At 39.5% G+C, this 12,530-nt stretch overlaps 1 protein-coding gene across 4 annotated transcripts in view; it reads right to left on the reverse strand.

Moving 5' to 3' along the window:
• Positions 1–12,097, reverse strand: part of Uqcc1 (ubiquinol-cytochrome c reductase complex assembly factor 1) — a 91,422-nt gene extending 79,325 nt beyond the window's left edge. For 3 of the 4 annotated variants that reach the window (XM_074074624.1, XM_074074621.1, XM_074074620.1), the window contains exons 1-2: positions 11,983–12,097; positions 542–640 (exon numbers count right to left, since the gene is read on the reverse strand). In XM_074074624.1, the coding sequence (XP_073930725.1) occupies positions 542–640; positions 11,983–12,006 (123 nt within the window). In that variant the 5' untranslated portion in view covers positions 12,007–12,097. The remainder of the gene's footprint in view (positions 1–541; positions 641–11,982) is intronic. The other variant, XM_074074622.1, reaches the window with a different exon arrangement.
• Between the last annotated feature and the right edge of the window lie 433 nt (positions 12,098–12,530).

Consider the following 12,530-nt stretch of genomic DNA (forward strand, 5'->3'; position numbering starts at 1 on the left):
TTTTCAGATTTGAAATCACAGATAAATCACATTTTTTTCTTTTATTACTAAAGTATTTGCAGGACTAACAAAAAAATCAAGAAAAATGAAAGCCCTCAGAGGGTCCAAGGTTAAATACATTATAATGAATCCTGAGTTCAATGGTAAACTAAGGCCTCAAATAACTGTTTCTTGAATTTGTTGTTCATAAACAGGAAAAAGAAAATTTCTCACTCCCAAATAAAAGTACACACAGTAGATTCATAAAGAAAACTAAAAAAAAGTTAACTCTGAGATGAATATCTGGAAAAACTCCTAACAGTAAAAATCATCAGACTGTAACATGGTATCCTAGGCTAAGTTCCATTGATGGGGCATTTAGAAGCAATGCCCTAGACACCACACTGTAGGAACCAACCAGTCCTGACCTGGGACCACAGAGACCCAAGTGGTCCCACGAAGCTTTTCCATCACACAATGTGGTTGATTAATCTATAAATATCTGACATTTGCACATAAACACTAAGATTTTCATACCAAGTAAAGGAACAACAAACCTTACCTGGGAAACACCAGTCCTACCCCACTGCCCTTGCGTAGGATACACGGGTACCAATCTGCTGCATACTGGAACCCACTGGGAGATGTTAGACTGGTTCCTCTAGATAAAGAAAAACATCATCTCTTAGGAATCTCTATCAGACTTCATATGTAGAAGATAGGTACACCTGTGACATTGTGATATAACAAGAAATACGTATTTGGCTTTCATGTCTAGTTTCTGGCATCTAAAACCCTTGGAATTTCTGACAGAAGTGTTTTGTTATGCATAAAAAGCCCTTTCAAAGTTATCTGAGTTTAGGCTAATGAGGTGACTCTTAAGAGAATGACTGGTTGGTAGCCAGAGGACTGACCAAGTCAAGTAGAGGGCTGGAACTTTCACCCCGGTATTTAAGCTTCACAATCACCACAATGACCTATGTATATAGCTATTATCCCACTTAAGAAACTAAGATATGAAAACTCCAGGACCCATTCTCACTTATGGGATGGAAGTGTAAAGGGATTATCTCCAGGGTCCCTTCTAGCTCTACTAGGGATAAAGCCAATGGTAGAGTCTGGAACCAATGAAAACAGCATTTTACTGACTTATATAAGTTCCTCTTTCCCCAGCAAACTATCATAGAAGCAAGAACCATTTTTTTTTAATTTTTGGGGGGGGAAGGGGGTGAGATGGGGGTTTGAGTCCAGGGCTTTGCACATGCTAAGCAGGCGCTCTACTGCTTGAACCATACTGCCAGTCCATTTTGCTCTGGTTATTTACTTCCAGATGGGAGAAGCAGAGACTGTTCAACCATTCTTTTAAAAATTATTAAATAAGATCCCTCCTCCTACTGTTGGGGATGTCCAATCTGAGCTTCCAAAACATTGACTTCATACAGGATGATTTTGAACAAATCAGTAAATACATAAAGGGTGAGTTCAGGTTTGATCAGAGAAAGTAGTTAACAAATATGGTAAGGGAGAAGGGTAGAATAAACCCTGTGATACTGGATTGGATTTAGAGTAATGGTGTGGGTGAAAAAACAGATACTCGTATGTTTATGTGCCTGAACACGCATACATACATTTTCTACCCATGTCCTGATAGGGCCTGAAGCAATAACACCCCAGTAGTAATAAGCATATAGATAGCATCCAGATTTGGTTTCTAAATACCAAAATCCACAAGAAGGAACTACTTGTCTCCTTGGAGAATAGTTGACTCCAGAGTAAGGATGATGCTCATCAAAGCCTTGCTGACAAAAAACTGGCATTATGTGATCTGTCTGATAGTTCTTTAGAAGACTCCACTTGCAAGAACCTACTGTGAAAAACTTTTTCCCCAAGAGCACTGGTTGCAAACAAAGAGAGGTAATTATTTAACTTTATGGCTTCTTGAGGCTGTGGAAAACAATAGGCTAACCAAAAAGTTTGAGAGGAAAACTTGAGAAATAAAATGTTCACAGGGGCTCTAACACAGTCCTGGGAATACAGAAGGCCATGCCCACATAACAGGTCTGTACACAAACCCACAGCTATGCACATGCTCAGGAAAGATGGAAGAATGCCTCTTATCTCTGGTTGACCTTGAGACTCTTCATAGCAGTACCTGAAGGTAAGGCAGTGTCAAATGCCTGGCAAAGTGTTGAAAGTACACCCCAACATACACACAAAGCTCCTCAGCAAAAACTAGGAAACACTGGTTCCAGCCATTTAAGGAAATTTCTGTTCAATCATTATCTGACCACTAAGCTAAATAGAGACTTCCACAGCCAAATACAACAAAGAACACAGTTTACAGAATTAATTCAAAAAAGTCACTGATTTCCAGAGTTACCACATTGTATTATTTGAAATGTTAAGTTTTCAGGGATGGAGAATTGGCTCAACTGGTAGAGTGCTTGCCTACCAAGTTCAAAACCCAGTATTGTCAAAAAACAACAAAACAAAACAAAACAAATCACAAATAAAATGTCAAGTTTTCAACAAAAAAAATTACAAAACATATGAAGAAAGAAAGTGCTTTCTTTCCTCAGACGCAGAAGAAAGAAAGCACTCAACAGAAACAATCTCTAAGAAAACCCCGATATTAGACTACCTAGAAAGCCCTGATACTAGACTACCTAGACAGACTTTTTGTTTTTTTGAGTACTTTCGGGGGGGGGGGTTTCACTTCAGATATTGCAGTAGGGTCTCATATTTATGCCCAGGTGGCCTGGACCTTGATCTTTTATTTACACTTTCCACATAGCTGGGATGACAGGCACATGCCACCCAGGTTTTTGGTGGTTTTGTTTTGTTGGTGGGACTGGGGTTTGAACTCAGGGCTTTGTGCTTGCAAGGTAGGAGCTTTATGGCTTGAGCCATGCTTCCAATCCACACCGATTTTATTGGTTGAGATGGGAGTGCTTCCATCTCAGGGAGGGGTAGGGGCCAGCTTTAACTGCCATCCTTCCAGTCTCCACCTCCCAAGTAGCTAGGAATATAGACATGAGTACCTCAGCCACTTACACAAAGACTTTGAGTTAGTGATTTAAATATGTTCAAAAATCTAAAGACAACTATGTCTAAAGAACTACAGAAGGAGGAGCACGATGGCTCCTCATGTACAAGGGGTCCTCAATAACATTAAGATCTGATTTATTCTTAGAAACTGAGCAGCTAAAAAGGAATGGGAGCACATGCTGAAAACGCTGAATAAGAAAGAATACCAAATAATTCTATACCCAGCAAAAGTATTCAAAAGAGAAGGGAAAATGAAAACTTCCCAGATAAACAAAAACTGAGAGAACCTGTCAACAGTAGACCTACCTTGTAAAAAATACTAAAAAACCTTCAAGCTGAAATAAAAGGATGGTAGACAATAACTCAAATCCACAGGAAGAAATAAAGTTTTTGTCTTTTTAACTTGAAAGTATGAAAAATAATCATTTCAAATCTATGCTGACACATAATATGTAAAGCTGCAAATGAATGGCAATAAAAGCACAAAAGAGAGAAGGAATGGTGCGGTATCGAAACATATTGTTTATATGTCATTGAAATCAAGTTGGTATTAATCCAAGCTAAACTGTGATAAATTAAAGAACTAATTATATTTCTAAGGCAAGGACCCAAAAATAGCTCCAAAAAAATACCTTACACTATGCACAAAAATTAAAACGAATCAAAGAAAACTTAGGTGGGGAAGTTTATGACATTGCATATAGCAATGATTTTGGGTATCACACCAAAAGAGCAGGCAAAGAAAAAATAGGTAAGTTGGACTTTTTCAATATTAGAAGCTTTTGGGTTAGGATGTGGCTTAAGAGGTAGAACACTTGCCTACCATGCATGAGGCCCTGGATTCTATCCCCAGTACAGCAATTTAAAAAAAAAAAAAGTTTTTGTATATAAAAGGATACAATGAACAAAGTGAAAAGGCAACCCAGCATAGGGTGAAAATATTTGCAAATCATATTATCTAATTAGGGGTTAATATCCAAACACACACACACACTTTTAAATAGGCAAAGGGTTGGGGCATGGCTCAAAGTGGTAGAGCACCTGCTTCCCAAGTGCAAGATCCTGAGTTCAAACTCCAGTATTTCCAAAAAATAAAATTAAATAAATAAAAAGTAGACAAGGGTTTATCAAAGATCTTAACGAAAGATGTGAAACTATTACAGGAAAAAAAAGGGACTGAGCATCAGTGGCTCAAGCCTGCAACCCTAGCTACTCAAGAGGCAGAGATCAAGAGATCAAGGTTCAAGACCAGCCAGGGCAAATAGTTCACAAGACCCCCATCTCCAAAATAACCAGAGCAAAATGAACTGGAAGTGTGGGTTTGCTTTGCAATCACAAAGCCCGAGTTCAAACCCCAATCCAACCAAAAAAAAGGGAAAAGACTGGAACATATAGGTGTAGGTAATAACTTCCTGAACAGAACTTCTAACATATTGGCAAGTGGGACTGCATCAACCTAAAAAGCTTTTGTACAGCAAAATAAACAGTCACTACACTGAAGTGACAGCCTACAGAATGAGAAAAAATCTTTGCCAGCTATGTATCTGACAAGGGATTAAGAATCAGAATATACAGAGAGATCAAAAAACTAATCTCATAAAAAAATGAATAAATGGGCAAACTAACTGAACAGACAGTTCTCAAAAGAAGTACAAAGGACCAATAAACACATGAAGAAATGTTCAACATCCTTGGCCATAAAAGAAGTGCAAATCAAAAAAAAGAAAAAGAAATGCAAATCATAACAACTCTGAGATTTCACCTCATTCCAGTCAGACTGGCTATATTCAATAATACAAATAACAACAAATGCTGCTTATCCACTGTTGATAAGAATGTAAATTAGTGCAACCACTATGGAAAGCAATATGGAGTAAAAATAAGCCAAGCAACACTGGCTCACGCCTATAATCCTAATTACTCAGGAAGCAGAAATCAGGAGGATCAAGGTTCAAAGCCAGCCCCAGGTAAACAGTTCCAGAGAACCTACCTCAAAAAAAATCCATCACCAAAAAGGGCTGATGGAGTGGCTCCAGTGGTAAGAGCACCTGCCTAGCAAGCATAGAGCCCCAGTTCAAACCCCAGTGCTGCCAAAAATAAATAATAAAAACAGACACACCATGATCTTGTGATATCACCCCTGGGCATATACCCAAAAGAAAGTAAGCCAGAATACAATAGAGCCACTTGCACACCCATATTTACACTATTTACAACAGCCAAACATTGGAATCAGTCCAGATACCCTAACAACTGATGAATGAATTTTTAAAAATTTGGTATGTATACACAATGGAGCTTATTCAGCCATAAAGAATGAGATTATGTTGCTTGCAGACAAATGAATGGAACTGGAGATTATCATGTTAAACCAGGCTCAGAAGGACAAAGGTCACGTTTTCCTTCTTATGTGGAAGCTAGACCTAAGTGATAAATTTATATACAAATATATAAATGATCTTATATACATATGTACAAAGAGACAGAAAGAGAGCACAAAAGAGCACAATTATAATAGTGGGTCTGCCTAGGAGGCTACAGGGAGGCAGAAGAGGAAAAGAAAATGATAGAGTGAATAATATTGAAAGATATTGCATCTGTGTATGAAGATAGTGTAACAAAATGCACTGAAAGCTGTTAAATAATGGGGAGCAGGGTGACAGAGAAAGAGGGGATTAATCTGATTGAAGTACAATATATACATGTGCAAAATACCAAGGTAAAACCCTCTTGAACAATCAATACTCACTTAAAAAAATGAAGAGCAGGAAGGTAAAAGAAGGCATACCCAGGGTAGGTACTAGTGAAAGGGGAGAAAGCATAAGAAAAGGGTGAAGGAAGGCAATTGTGTTGATATACTTTCTATGCCTATATGAAAATAGAACAATGAAACCTATTGAAACTGTTCTTTAAAAGGCAGGGAGGGAGGATGAGGTAGAATAACGGAAGGGGTGAATCTAATTGAAACACATTGTAAATTAATTGTAAATTAAGTAAATGTCACAATGAAATCCTGGTACAACTGATACATGATAATAAAAATTGAAAAAAAAATAGGCAAAGAACTTGGACATTTCTCCAAAGATACACAACAGCCAATAAAGCCAGAGGGCATGGCAAGTTGTAGAGCACTGTCAACTAAACCAGAGGCTGAGTTCAAACTTCAATACTGCCAGAAGAGTTCTGCAAGACCTTGTCTCAAAAAACCCATCACAAAAAAGGACTGGTGGAGTGGCTCAAGTGGTAAGGATGCCTGCCGAGCAAGCATGAGGCCTTGGTTCAAACTCCAGTGCCACCAAAAAAATAAATAATATACCTTCAAAAAAAAGGTTAGGTACTATATAATTCTACTTATTTGATGTGCCTGGTATACTCAAACTCTAAGACAGAAAGTAGAGAAGTAGAGTGTGCCAGAAGCTAGAGAGAGAGAGAACCTTATTGGAGTTTCTTTTTTTGTGTGTGTGGTACTGGGGTTTGAACCCAAGACTTTACATTTGCTAGGCGGCACTCACTTGAACCACACCTCCATCTCCAAGGGAGTTTGTTTTTTTTTGGGGGGGGCGTTGTTTGTTTGTTTGTTGAAGTTTTAGCAAGAATTTATTTTAGACCCAAGAGCTGGTGGCTCATGCCTGTAATACTAGCTACTCAGAAGGCAGAGATCAGGAGGATCATGGTTCAAAGCCAGCCCAGACAAACAGTCCTTGAGACCCTATCTCAAAAAAAGGCCTGGTAGATTGGTTCAAGGTGTAGGTCCTGAGTTCAAACCCCAGTACTGCAAAAAAATGATAATAATAAATAAAAAATAATTTATTTTAGTATTAACAGGATAAAGTATAGACAAGGGGGTGAGGGAGAGAAAAAGAGAGAAACATTTCCTGTTCCCCATGCAGGAAATGGGGGCAAAGATTCCACCAAGGGAGTTATTTTTTAATAGGTATAGAATTTCAGTATTGCAAGATGAAAAGATTTCTGCAGATGATGGTAATGACAGTAGCACAGCAATGTGAACATACTTACAATGCTACAGAACTTTATACCTAAAAATGGTTAAAAGGTAAATTTTATGATATATGCATTTTACCATAATTAGAGGTTTTTTAAGTACAAAATGCCTTTCTGTAATTTCTACTATTTCCCCAAAAAAGGCAAAAATGATCACTGATGCTCAGGACAGTATATAAAACCATAAGCATGTCCAGTTCTAATTCTCAAATGCCCAGTCACTCTACCACAGCCACTGAACAAACAGCAGTATTGTAGTTTCCTCTTCATTTCCAAATACATCACTGGTTCTCCATCACTGGAGAAGGTAAAAAAAATTGTTGACAAGAAAAAAGAGGAGCTGGGCACCAATGGCTCACGCCTGTAATCCTAGCTACTCAGGAGGCAGGGATCAGGAGGATCATAGTGCGAAGCCAGCCCAGGGAAATAATTTGCGAGACCCAATCTTAAACCCAACACAAAAAAGAGCTGGTGGAGTGGCTCAAGGTATAGGCTCTGAGTTGAAGCCCCAGTACCACAAAAAAAAAAAGAAAGAAAGAAAGAAAGAAAGTTGCTGAAGAGGTACAAATGAAGTTCAAGTGGTATGAGGATCATCCAGTCTGTGCTCATCTGCAGGGCAAGATCCTCCAATGTTACCACCAGAACACCCACCAGACCCTTAACTGCTTTGCTCTGACCAGCCAGTACATGCTCTGTGTCAACCATGCCAAACAAAGCATGCTGGAGAAGGGAGGATAAAATCAACTTTCAGAACGAGCAAAACTCCCTCAATGTTAATTAGGAAAATGTTATTTTCCTAATAAGAAAATAACCCAATTAAAGAGAAGACCACTAAAGAGAAGCACCAGAAAATGAATTCAACAAAATCATATGTTTTGATCAGCAACAATTTGAAAAGCCAAGGCCTAGCTCAGGGATCAGTTGTTAAAGGATACTGTTGAGTAATAACATACCCAATTTATGATGAACAAAAAAGGAGTGCAGCCCTCTTCATTTTTTTGTACTTTCTATTCAGCTTCTACTGACCATAACATGTTTCTCCTTACACCAAATCCTACCACTGAGGGATCGCCTCTCTTACAAAGCCAGGAGGGGACAGGGAAGTCAAAACTAATTGGAGTAGTGAGAGAAGAGAGCAAGAAAACACAGAGCTGGGGCAACTGTGATGGGTAGAATTATCTAGGCTGTGGCTTGTTGGTGTTTTCCCTTCTTTGATTATATGAGAACTATTTCATTTTAACTTATGATGATCATGCAAGTAAAGACAAAAAGAAAAAAGAGGGAAAGGTAAGGCAAGGCTATCAAGAATGCTTCAGGAGGGCTGGTGGAATGAATCAAGTGGTAGGGTTGGGGTTTGAACTCAGGGCTCTGGGCTTGCAAAGCAAGTGCTCTACCACTTGAATCACACCTCTGGTCCATTTTGCTTTGGTTACTTTGGAGACGAGGTCTTGTGAACCAATTTTGTTAAGCTGGAATCGAACCTCGATCCTCCCAATTTCAGCCTCCCAAATAGCTAGGATTACAGGTGTGAGCCACTAGCACCCAGCTTCTCAATACCTCTTGAAATTATTTCTTCCTCTTTAATTACCCTTTCCTCAATATATTCCTTCAGTGCTTCCTCTAGGATCCCTTAAGTAGCTTCTGACTAACCTTGAGGACTCTAATCTCAGCCCACTTTGATCCATTCAAAACTGCTATAGGTATCTAATAAAACAAAAGTCTAATAGTGGGAATACAAGTATTTACTATGTTGACTTTTCTTTTTACTTTCCAAATAATTTTTGTTTTTTGGTGGGACTGAGGTTTGAACTCAGGGCCTCAAGGCTTTGGCCTTGCCAAGCAGGCACTCTATCACTTAAGCCACACTTCCAGAGTCCATTTTGCTTTGGTTATTTTGGAAATGTGGTTTCACAAACAATTTGCCCAGGATGGCCTCAAACCTTGATCCTCCCAATGTCAGCCTCCCAAGCAGCTAGGATTACAAGCATAAGTCACCAACTTCCAACTCAAAATAATTTTTAAAATTTCAACTTAAAAATGAAAGACATCCCCCACCATCAGTGGTACTTGTGTGGAGGAGAAAGCAATAGGAGAGAATAGTTACAAAGAAGCACAGGAAAAATTTTGAAGTTATGAATATGTTTGTTACTTTTAGGGTAGTAATGGTTTTTCAGGTATATACCTAAGTCAGAATTTATCAAATTATACAACTAAATAAGTACAATTCATTGTATGTCAGTTATACCTCAATTTAAAGGAAAAAAACCTAAGTTAAGAAAAAATACAATGAGGCCGGGCAGAATGGTTCATTCCTGTAATCCCAGCTACTTGGGAAGCAGAGATCAGAAGGATCTCAGTTCGAGGCCAACTCTGGCAAAAATGACTTTGTTGAGATGAGACCCTATCTCATCTCATGGCATGGTGGCATAAAGGCAGGAGGCATAGATAAGAGGATTCTCTGGTCTAAAGCTGGCCCCAGGCAAAAATAAAACACCCTATTTGAAAAATTACTAAAGCTAGGGAATGATTCAAGTGGTAGAATACCTGTCTAGCAAGCAAGAGGCAGAGTTCAAACCCCAATACCACAAAAAAAAGAAAAAAAAAATAGCAAGTGAATCAAAAGTCTTTAAAAATAAATCTACTGGTGCTTAAAATATTTCAAAGTCTCCCCTCTGCCTACAGGATGAACTTCAATCTCCTAACCATAATAACCAAGGCTTCACTGGCCATTTCTCCATGAGTGTACCTGAATTCAATTAAACAGATTTATTTACAGCTCCTTGATTGTCCAGTTTTATTAGAGTAAGCTAGTTCTTCTTCTCTATGTCCTTTCCTCATTCTCTACCTAATGTTCTTACTAAGTCTAAGCAGCTCTTCCCTTGTCGTCAAATGCCTCTCTACTCTGCTCCCACAGTACCTGGTACAGATTTCAAGTATAGGTTTCCAAGTATTGTATTAGTAATTTTCTATAGGATTTCTCTATTAGATCATAAACTTGAGAATAAGATTGTTTTTCATGCACAATACCTTGCATAGTTCCTACAATGTAGTAAACACTCAAAATAGCTGCTGAATTAAAAAGAAAGGAAGAAATCATTTAAACATAACTTTTATCACTTGATTCTTTGGTCAACCCTAACAATCTAACTGAACAAGAAGATCTGAGGCTTAGAGAAGTTAAATGACTTGCCCAAAGTCCCACCCATAGTAAGGAGTGGACCAACCTTTCAACCAAGACTTTTCAGACTCCTAGATAGGTGCACTTTACTGTACTTAAGAACTTCTCACAGTGTCTAGCCCAAATGCCTCTTCAGAGTAGGTGATCAAAATACCTTCTATTTTCACATTAACTGCCACTTTTGAACTAATCTTAAGGACATTTCCATTGCTTTATCACAATATAAGCTAAGAAGGCCTCAGGAAATCAGAGTATAAAGTGAAAGGGATTTTTCTTATCTAATCTTACATTGTATCATAAAAGATAAATAGAAAAGTATAGAAAAAAAGAGGGCAGATGGAGAAATGGTTTCTGTGGATGTTACCACCTAAGAAATGAACCTGCAACAATCCCCATGCTCAGGGACAAAAATATTTAAAGACAGGTAGAACAGCCACTAACTTCCAAGATAAATCAAAGGTGTTTACTTCAGTCTCTAGCCCAATAAATTTTTCATTCATTGTCTTCCCCAAATATCCATCTTAAAAATTAAATAATTTAAGGTTGGAGTTATTGCTCAATGGTAGAGCATTTGCCTACTGTGTGTGTTCCTGGGTTTGATCCCCAACACAGGAGACACACACACACACACACCATTTAGACCATACTGGCTGGCATTTCACCAGCTGTCCTCAGATCTGAATCAATTTCTGCCTTGACATCAATACTTCACCAAGCAAATCTTCCCTAGGCTGTAGGAACTGTTCCTCAAATTATTTCCTGAGCAGCAACTGTGGGTTCTGCACTTTGCTAGGCTGGGACAGACTACAAGAGGTAAAACTGCAGTCATAGTAAGTCATATATGAAAAAGATTTAAAATCATAAGTGTAAAATAACAACCAAAATATAACCAGAGACATGAACAGACAGGAAAAGACTGTCTGCTATGAAAAACCAGTGACCTTGACCTAATTTTTGAAAGAGTTGCTAAAATTATAAAATGTTCCATCTCTCCATGACTAAGAACTAAGTTCTGTAGTCTCCTTACCCTTTTTTCTACCATCACTTTATTTCTCCTTAATTAGTAGAGGTCAGAATATGCTAGAAAGGGTGAATCTCAAGAGTTTTTTAAGACCAAATCTCAGGAGGTACAATAGCTCCCCATATGGGTCTCGTGGTCTTTTTTTCACTCACTCATTCAACAAGTATTAACTTAACACCTAGAACGGGCCAAACACTGTGCTAGACAAGATGAAAACAAAAGGTATGGCCCTGGTTCTCATGAAACTTTCGATCTAATAATCTATAGTCACACTTAACTGGGCAGATAAGGACGGATTTACGGTCTCTAAAACAAACTCAGAAAACCTCAGAATCCAAAGGAACTTCGAAGAGATAAATGTCCCCATTTTTCATGAGGCCACTAGGGCCGGAAGTGACCCAAGGTCATACTGTGCATCATACAAACATGGACTAGAACCAGGGTCTCCAATCAGTGCCCCACGTGCTCCTCTCCCTGAGGGACGGGGTTAACAGAGAGTGATGGAGGAAAAGCAAACCCCCTCAAATAAAGGTCAGATGTCACTCCATTCTCGAGAGAGACGCTAAAGCCAGGGAGAAGCTAAGGATAAGGACAGGTGGGAAGCTGCCTCAGTTTCCCCGCGGAAAGGCAGCCTGAGGCCCAGCTACCTCACAGGCTCTCTTCTCGCACTTTCTTCCACTCCTCCCGCCCCGCCCTCTCCGATTCCAACCCCGAGACCCGGCATGCGACCACAGAAAATTATTCCTGCACTCACAAGGACTCGCATCAGCAACGCCATGTTCTTCAACAACCACTTCCGGGTGAAGGGTAGACTTCCGGAATCCCCGCGGCCACCTCTCTCTCTCTCTCTCTCTCTCTCTCTCTCTCTCTGTCTCTCTCCTTTTACAGAAGGGCGGTGAGCAACGGCGGCGCATGCGCATGGAGGCTGTGCGCACGCGCGCGCCTCCCCGGCCGCGCGCCTGACTGTGAAGCCCTGCGTGAGTTTCATCCCTGCCTCTGTTCGCTATGCTGCGCGTCACAGTGGCTCAAGCTCTCCTCGGACGCCGCCTTCTTGACCCCGGCCTCTGCTATACTTCTCCTTATACTCATCTGCCTCGCCTCACGTCTCAGTGGCCTCTTGCCAGAGCCACTCTTTTCCCGACTTCACCCCCAAAAGGAGTCCCCTTTTTCAATGTGGATTAAAAAAAACAAAAACAGGACCTTAGGGAATCCCAATATTTACAAAAAGAGACTGAGTAGGAGTCTAAGAATTAAGACAGCTTTGTGGCTAGTTAGTAGTTTAATAGGAGCTTCTTAATATTA

The sequence above is a fragment of the Castor canadensis genome, chromosome 5 (assembly GCF_047511655.1).
Source record: "Castor canadensis chromosome 5, mCasCan1.hap1v2, whole genome shotgun sequence".
Lineage (NCBI taxonomy): Eukaryota > Metazoa > Chordata > Mammalia > Rodentia > Castoridae > Castor > Castor canadensis.